We start from the raw sequence: 9,265 nt of genomic DNA, 5'->3' as shown, positions 1-9,265 counted from the left end.
GAAGATTTAGAAATACGTGGTAGTCACTTAGGTGTTTTGAATTTGTGTTAACATGTTAGATTTGAAGCCACAAGATCCACAGCACACAGGGTCCTGCTACCATGTATTTGCTTCAGTGAGAGGGAAGCACCGAAATGCTAAGTGGGGGCAGGTACGTGTACTTCAACCACTGCTGATGGAAGACTTCAAAAGACACTGAAGAAACTTTAAGAAAATTTCATGGCTGGGCACATGGGAACTGAGCACTTGTACAAGATGGGATATTTGTTGGTCGATCTCAAGAAAGTGGGAGCAGAGATGCTTCTTAGGCTTCAGGTTCGTAGTCTTGATAGCCTTCCTGACATTTGGGAAATCAAACAGACAGCCACATCATTAGTGGAAGAGTTCAGGAACCAAGGACTTAGAGTAAATGATGTAGGACATGGCTGACCATTTTGAGTAAGATTTATACTCCTAACAGTCTTGGAACTATCCTGCTGCAAAAAGACATAATCTTATTTTTATTAGTGTTGTCTTACCTGCCAGATAAAAAAGTGAATTGTGGTAGTTGTCAGAGAGAGAGGGCATTTGGGTTCTACCTCCAGATGTGCCATTAACAATCACAATGCCTTATAGAACAGCTGTTCTATAAGACAAATTAGTTGGCCTCTCTGGTTCTCAGTTTTCTCAACTGCAAAACTTAGACCCAAATCAAATGGCTTCCGAAGGATTTTTCTTTTTTCTTCTTGTTTTTTTTATTTTTATTTTTATTTTGGTGGTACTGGGGTTCCTGGAAACCTTTCTACTTCCGGGCTACACTCACAGACCTATTATTATTATTATTATTATTATTATTTTTTACTTTTTTTAAATTTGGAAACAGGGTCTCTTATGCCAGCGTGGCTGGCTTTGAACCTATGCGATCCTCCTGTCTCTGCCTCCCAAGAGCGGGGATTACAAGCATGCGCCACCACGCCCAGCTCCGAAGGATTTTTCATGGCTAAGCTGTTCTGATTCTTAGAAGGAAATTAAGGCATTAAAAGGCAAAATACATTTTCTGTCCTTTCACTCTACCACTTTGAAAATTCAGCTTCATTTATGTCTTCAATTATTACTTTTATTCTAAAGCACAACACCCTCCCCTGCATAAAAATATCTAGATAACATCCACAATAAAAATATTCATGTTCTTTTTAAAGGGCTGATAAGCCCTCCTAAAAACTCAGGGTTCTGCTTAAAAGTAAACATACTCTTGAAAACACAAGTTGCTGTATGAATAAAGTACAGACTTAAACCACAAGATTGTCCTCTTGCTCTACAATTAGATTTTGACCTGTATCATCTCTGCAACTTTAATCAGTCACTATTCTCCCTGTTTCCTAAGTTTGAATCTTTTTTTATTTATTTTTATTTTTTTTAATTTTTTATTGGTGCACTGTATTCATACATCATAGTGGGATACAAACTTTTGTAGACATACATGCACACATTGCCCAGTCAGCCCCCACCCGATCCCCACTCCATTCCCTTCCCATCCCTCCTTCCCATGCTTGGCTTAGTGGTTGACATCTAGTATTATAGCAATTTATCCAAAATTAAAAATGATAATCTCACATAACAGTTTCATTTGTCTGATACCAAGCTTTTGATAACTTAAAGATATCATTTCAATATTTCTTTTTGCTTTCTTTCTTACCAGAGAATATTTTTTTCTTTTTTTTTTTAGGTGAAACTATCATATATTTATATATTTATTTTTCAGGAAAACATATATCCTAATATGGAATATGGACTCTAGATACCCACTAAGCTTGTATCTTAATTACTCACTGTTCCTCAACATATCTACATGAACAGACACGTCTGCCTTTGCTTCTGATATTTCCTTGTACTAGAATGTTCTCCCTTCCTTTTGACCTGCAGTATCCCCTACCCTTTCGCACCCAGATCAAGGTCATCTTCAGAAAAAAATTTCTCCTGATTCATGTGTGCAGATCCTAACACAAGGAAAACTGACAGTGGTACTGCCTATTATTAAGACATTAACAATCCAACTTTAACTCCTAAACTTTATTTTGGAAATTCAAATGTTTACCTCAGAGGGCATTTCATAAGCCTCATTGTCAGGATCCACTGGCATATCTTCCAGAATTCCTTCTTGTGGGGATCCTTCTTCTCCCTAATGTTTAAAGTGAGAAGGATATAAAGAATTTGATAAAGGTGCCATTTTGTATTTTAATGCATATTTTGAAAAAAAAACCTTACAAATTATACACACATACATGGGATATTGTCAGGGATGCTATAAAAAAAGGCACTTTCAGGGAAAAGAGTGGTCACATGGGTTACTGACAAAGTGTACAAAGTTTCTGTCCAAGTAACTCACTATCCAGAAAACAGTCCAAATATATTTTTCACGATACCAGTGACAGCAGTAAAAATTTGTTAACTCAATGATCAGTGGAGAAGAGCCAAGGAAATTATCATTAAACTACTCAATAGATTTTTGAGGCCATGCATTATTAAAATATGAGAATCATGTAACAAACTGACAGTGCATTTATGGAATAGTGTGCAGCAGGACGTGAAGGGTGTGTATACTGTGGATACAAGCAATGTAGAAGTTAGATGCAAAAGTGAAATGACTGGAAGAAAACACAAGATATTAAAAGTATTTTAGGCTGTTTTGTATGTTTTTTGTATTTTTTTATTTTATTTATTTATTTATTTTGGTGGTACTGGGGTTCCTGGAAAGCCTTCCACCTCCGGGCTACACTCGCAGACCTATTTTATACTTTTTTTTATATTTGGAAACAGGGTCTCTTAAGCCAGTGTGGCTGCGTTTGAACCTGCGCGATCCTCCTGTCTCTGCCTCCCAAGCGCGGGGATTACAAGCGTGCACCACCACGCCTGGCATGTTCTTAGTATTTTTAAACTAGCAAGTAGGGTACTAATTTTTCAATGTAGTTAACTGGAAGACCTTGATAAAGACTCCACTAGTCAGTATGCTGGGCCTGGCCTGCTTGTTATAATTGTCCCAAAGCAGTTGCTTCCATTCAAGTAGGGCTAGTGGATATTACTGGATGTAGTCTGCATGTGCACTTAGGGTCTAGGTATACCCTTCCAAGCTCAGCCATGCATCACTGAATTTCACTTATGAATTCTTTGACTAGATTGATTATGTATTTGGATTAACTGAAATCCATCCTTGTTAATTTTACATATTTTTCACTCAAGTTGCAAGTACATCCTGATTGCTTTTCTTTTTCCAGTACTGGGGATGGAACTCAGGGGCATTCTACCTTCGAGCTACACCTCCAGCCCTATTTTTTATTCTTTATTTTGAAACAGGGTCTCACTGCATTGCAAAGGACCTCACTAAGTAGCTGAAGCTGTCCGTGAACCTGAGCCTCCCAAATGCTGGGATTACACATGTGGGCCACCATGCCTCACTCATGATTGCTTATTTTTAAAAGTAAAGTATATGCATTTTTTTTTTTGCTTTTTAAATTTTTTTATTGGTGCATTGTAGTCATACATCTTAATGGGGTACATGATGGTAGAGGCATATGTGCACACATCACTCATTTAGCTTTTCCTCGGTTTCTACCCCAATCCCTCCCCACTCCCTCCTTCTCATGTTTGGTTTGGTGATTGACTTTGATATGTTTGTGAATGTACATTATGCACATTAGGGAATTTTCCTGTTCCCCTCTCCCATCCCTTCAGTTAGTTAGCATTGTTTGCTAATCTTTGATTTCTCCTTCTTCATTTAGAGTTCCTCCTATGACCCATTTTCTTCCTAGCTTCCGGATATTAGAAAGAGCATCTGATTTCTTACTTTTTGTGACTGACTAATCTCACTTAGCATAATGTTCTAACACACATTTCCTAATTCTTTTTAAATTGCACACTAAAGATCTACAGGCTATAAAGTACTTGTTTTGAACTAAATGCAGGAAATAAAAATGTACTCTCATGTGCCTTCATTTAGGGAACCATTGCATTTTACATTATCTTGAGAATTATATTAATCAAAAGTTTAAACATTTATAGAGTTCTAAAATTGGCTTCATTGTGGGAAAGGGCTTGAGAAACCCTAGAGGAAAAAATGAATATTCTAGTAAAAGAGAGAACCAATAAACAATAAGACAGAAAGAGGGTACAAATATGAATAGGTAGAGAGAGATAGATGATAGATAAATAGAAGAAAGAGGGAAAAATAAAATAAGGATGAAATATCAAATACAATCCTAGATGTTCAATTGACTATTAAAGTCACAGAATAGAATTATATTTTTAGAAACATTTTGCTCACATAAAATAGAGTTGTTCCTTGGTACCTGTGGGGCTTGGTTCTATGATCCTCCTTGAATACCAAAATCTACAGATACTCAAACAAATCCCTTTTATAGAATAGGGTAATATTTGCATAAAATCCATCACATTCTCTTGTATCATTTAAAGTTTTAGATTACAACTAGTGCAATGTAAATACTATGTAACTAGGTGTTAAACTATATTGTTTAGGGGATAGATACTATAGTCTGGATATGAAATATCCCTCAAAGGGTTAAAGGCTTGGTCCCTTACCTGCAGTGAAATTGGGAAGTGGTAAAACCTTTAAGAGGTAGAGTCTAATAGAAGGAAGTTACATCAGTGGGTGCTTATCTTTTTTTTTGGGGGGGGGGTCTGGGGATGGAATTCAGGGCCATTTGATCTCCTGCCCTATTTTTTATTCTTCATTTTGAAACCGGGTCTCACTGAGTTGCTGAGGCTGTCCATGAACCGCGATCCTCCGGTCTCAGCCTCCTGAACGCTGGGATTACAAGCGTGCGCTACCACGCCTGGCTGGTGCTTATCTTTAAAGGGTACATTGAACTCCAGACCCTTTCTGCCTTCCTTGTTCACTTTCTGGCTGCCACAGGTTAAGCAGCTTCCACTATGATATACTGAGCTGCCACAGACCCCCAGATAATGAGTCAACTACCATTGGCTTAAACCTCTAAAACTGTGAGCCAAAATTAATCTATCTTCCTTCTAAATTGATCATCTGAAGTATTTTCTCACAATGACAAAAGTTGACCAACACAAATGACAAGAATAAATGGTTTATGCATGTTCAGTAAAGATGTAGCTTTTCCCCCATATACTTTCTATTCGTGGTTGGTTTAATCCATGGATATAGAGCACATGGCTATGGAGGACTAACTGCACAAGTTGCTTTTACATGTTTGATTGCTGGATGTATTACTGCCATATTTCTGGAGAATTAAATTATTGATTACATTAAACTAAAAATACATAAATATTTCATTAATAAATTATAATTTACAGCTATAAAGGAATTAAATAACTGTATTAAACACACAAAATACAAGCAGCACACACATATTTTAAAAAGCAGTTCTCCTTATCCACATCTTCCTAAGGAAACATTGTTTCATAGTTTAATAATGTTCCCAGTTTAATAATGTTTAATAATGTGCCCAGTTAAATAATGTGCCCAGTCATACTGGCAGACTTTATTAATCACTATTCTGAGATTTTTGTCCAAAAGAGTTTTGTCATTCAAAATAGTTCCTCAAATTACCTATAGACTTCAGTAATCGAGAATGTTCTGTCCTGTCTCCTACTATGTCTATTTCCTTTTCATACTAGTTAGGAGTCCAGTGCAGGTACAGACACCTTTCTTATAATTTGATTGATGGAACACATCAATGAGGAAGCAATCATGGACCTCTGTAAGTTTATCCACAAATATGTATTTTATATGACCATTATACGTTTTATACTATGAATGTATACTCCAAAGGAGAATCAAAATAACTAAACCCAACATCTGTTAAATCACAGGTAAGAAAGCCTTTGTTATGAAAAGACCCTGATGAGTCACCAGCACTGAGGGCAAGGACAGTGGAGCTGGGGGAAGTGGAGGTGAGGGAAAGGTAGGCCTTCTTCAGCCATAACTTCTATAAGGAAGGGAGCCCAAATCCAAGAACAAGTGTATCTAATATTTTGTCTCCTCTTTATAAACTCCAGTCCTGTGCTGTAGCACAACGTTGCCATCTTTCCCAGCCCTTCATACTTCATTGTGTCTAAATTTTCACTGAAGTTTGCCATAGTGTTCAGTGCAGGAAGCTGCCAGGCCAGAAGGGTACAGTGTTGGGAAGAGAGGGATTATTTCACAGAAACAAGAACTCAGGATCAGGAAAAATGTCACCTTGGGAAAACAAATCAGGCTTTTATCTTATCTCTCTTGTATGAACTGTACCTTGGAGTAAGCAAGGAACCGGTATGAGATATGAAAAGAAAAAACTTTTCATAATAGACATAATCTAGCTAAGGCAGAAATGGATAGAACTAGGATATTAGCTTTTCACAATAGATCTGGGTACTTGTCATAAAATGCTATTAATAGGACATGGAGAAAGTCAGTTAATTATTAGGTACCCCCTGATGGAAGCACACATCTAGAAGATTTAAGTGCCCAAAATTTGAAGTACTCATCAACCACTGAGAATTTACAGCATTATAAAGGACTGAAGAAGACGGGCACATTGTTGGATGCAATTTGGAGCTGTGGGATACTACACGTCAAATAACAGCTATTTTAACAAGTAAATTACAAGAAAAAAAGTTATTATAGATTAAATTAGATCTGAGTGAGAAATAGCAAGTTGCAACTTAACCTTATTGTGTTAGACAGCTTTCTATTACTGTGACAAAAATAGAGGCTCCAGTTCATGGTCACTCATCCCTGTTGCTTTGGGCCTTTGGAGATCCAGCACAATATGGCAAGAGCATGTGGCAGAAGAGACCTATTTATGTTAGAGCATCAGGGAAGCAAAAAGAGAGGCAAGGAAGGGTCTAGGGTACCAGTATTCCCTTCAAGGGCATGCCCTCAATGACCTAACCTCCTTCCACTAGACCTCACCTTCTAAAAATTCTACCCATCTAACAGCACCACAGAATGGCAGCCCAGACTTTAGCAGCGAGCTCTGGGGGGGCATTTAAGATACAAACTATAACAATTATTCTATTCTTATTTGAAACTTGATTTAAACACATGAAAACGTATGTGAAACAGCCAGGAAAATTTGAACATTGACTAGATATTTAATTAATTCAAAGGTTATTATTTGTTTAGGTGTGACAGTATATTTGAATTTTGCTTTTAAAAAGTCTTTAGCCGGGCCTGGTGGCGCACGCTTGTAATCCCCGCACTTGGGAGGCGGAGACAGGAGGATGGCTCAGGTTCGAAGCTCTGCGCTGGCTTAAGAGACCCTGTTTCCAAAGAAAAGTATAAAAAAAAAAAAAAATAGGCCTGGGAGCATAGCCCAGAGGTAGAAGGGTTTCCAGGAACCCCAGTACCCCCCCAAAAAAAAAAGGTCTTTAGCTGTTGGGCATGGTGGCACAGGCCTGTAATTCCAGTACATGGGAAGTTGAGATGGGAGGATCACAGGTTGAAGGCCAACACATAACAACTTAATGAGACTGGGTTTTGAAATAAAAAAAATAAAATAGGTTGGGGGTGTAGGTATAGAAAGCCTCTGAGGTCAATCTTCAGTACTATACACACATAAAAAGTATCCTTCACTTTTAGAAATTAAATAATCAAATATTCATAGATTAAATATGTTATTTAGGAATTCCTTTAGAACTATCCAGGTTTTGGTAGGTGAAGATGGATGAGCTATAGAAGAAAAAATTTATACTTTTTATGTTCTAAAAATGTATAAACTCATATTATGTTCAATCTCTAATGTTTTCTGAATATGATTTAAATTTGTGACCATAATATCAACAGATGTTTAAGAATAATAAAATCTTTAGCAACTATTCTAAGAAAATATAACAACAAGTACTTCATATAATCACTAGATATTAATTTTTCACTATACCTGTATATAACTGTAAAAGTATTAAGTACTATATTTATAGGAGTCTTTTCTAATCATTTTGAGTACAATTTAGAATTGCACCTTATTGTACTTTGAGTGTTAAATCACATTAATGTTTTTGCATTTTATGGTTATTTTCAAAGTTAATTATATTTGAAACTTTTTTTATTTTACTGGGATATTTTAGTCATACATCTTTATGGGGTACAAGATGTTAGAGGCATAACATACACACATCACTCATTTAGCCCTTCCCCACTTCCCACCCCATTCCCTACACTCTCTCTCATTCTCATGTTTGGCTTTGGCTTAGTAATTGGATTTTATGTTTCAAAATGTACCTTAGGGAATTTAAAATGTATATTCTATTGAGTTTTACCACAAATAAAAAATACTAATGTAACAAATATTAAATATTTTTGAGAAATATCATTTTCTTTTGAAGTTTTCATTAAGCTAATATACTAAGCCAAAATAGGTTCTAGGGCAATGAAATGCATGAGAAACATGTCTGGATCCTAGTGAATCTCTGTATGTTTGGGAAGATAACCTATAGGGCAAATAAATATAGGAGAATACCCTGTTTCCTGCTATTATTTGCTCTGTTTATGGAAAACCAGTGCCCTCCTTTTACTAGAGAGATTGTTTCAACAACAGTGCAAAGAGTGAGTTTAGCATCTTATCTTTGCATTTAACTCATAGAAAATAAAATGATTATATAAGCCAACAGCAAAAAAAAAAAAATACACAGTGGAATGAGCTTCCACTGGTATTAAGAATTAAGAACCACATCTTTCATAGGGAGAAGAAAGAGTGTGCTGACATCTTCCACCCTAAAAACCCAACTGAGTTCTTTTTAGATGAACCTTTTGAGTCAAATAGCTGGTGCACAACCAAAGACCAACTGATGCCTGCCCTAGTTCCCATGCTCTATAAAACAGACAAGAGACAAGGAGAAATGGAAAGAAATATTCACTGTGGGAGAGAAAGGCAGCTGATTGCATGCTTGCCTCAGGGCAAGGCTGAGGGTCACCCAGCTCACTCCAGCCACAGGAGCAAGTTGGAGGAGCTATCTAGTATCTACAAGCCTCCCACAATATTTTTCCTGGATATATAAGGGAGAAATTCCTGTGTTACACACCTGCATACTTAGAAATGGAGTTGAGTCTGTTTCCTTGACCAAACTATTATTTAAAGGGTAAATTAAAAGCCGGGTATGGTGGCGCACGCTTGTAATCCCAGTATTTGGGAGGCTGAGACCAGAGGATCGTGATTTGCAGACAGCCTCAGCTACTACTTAGTGAAGCCCTCTGCAACTTAGTGAGACCGTGTTTCAAAATAAGGAATAAAAAATAGGTCAGGGTTGTAGTTCGTAGGTCGAA

At 36.9% G+C, this 9,265-nt stretch overlaps 1 protein-coding gene across 2 annotated transcripts in view; it reads right to left on the bottom strand.

Annotated features, from left to right (window-relative positions):
• Window positions 1-304: 304 nt before the first annotated feature.
• The window catches only part of SNCA (synuclein alpha), a gene marked incomplete at both ends in the record, with an annotated part of 118,348 nt that continues 109,387 nt past the window's right edge, over window positions 305-9,265 (bottom strand). The window contains 2 exons of one of the 2 annotated variants that reach the window (XM_080698096.1): window positions 305-337; window positions 2,075-2,158. In XM_080698096.1, coding sequence (XP_080554222.1) covers window positions 305-337; window positions 2,075-2,158 — 117 coding nt within the window. The remainder of the gene's footprint in view (window positions 338-2,074; window positions 2,159-9,265) is intronic. The other variant, XM_080698097.1, reaches the window with a different exon arrangement.

Source organism: Muscardinus avellanarius (genome assembly GCF_963383645.1).
Source record: "Muscardinus avellanarius genome assembly, chromosome: 6".
Classification (NCBI taxonomy): Eukaryota; Metazoa; Chordata; class Mammalia; order Rodentia; family Gliridae; genus Muscardinus; species Muscardinus avellanarius.
The sequence above is the reverse complement of the archived record's forward strand: the minus strand, read 5'-3'. Positions and strand labels throughout refer to the sequence as shown.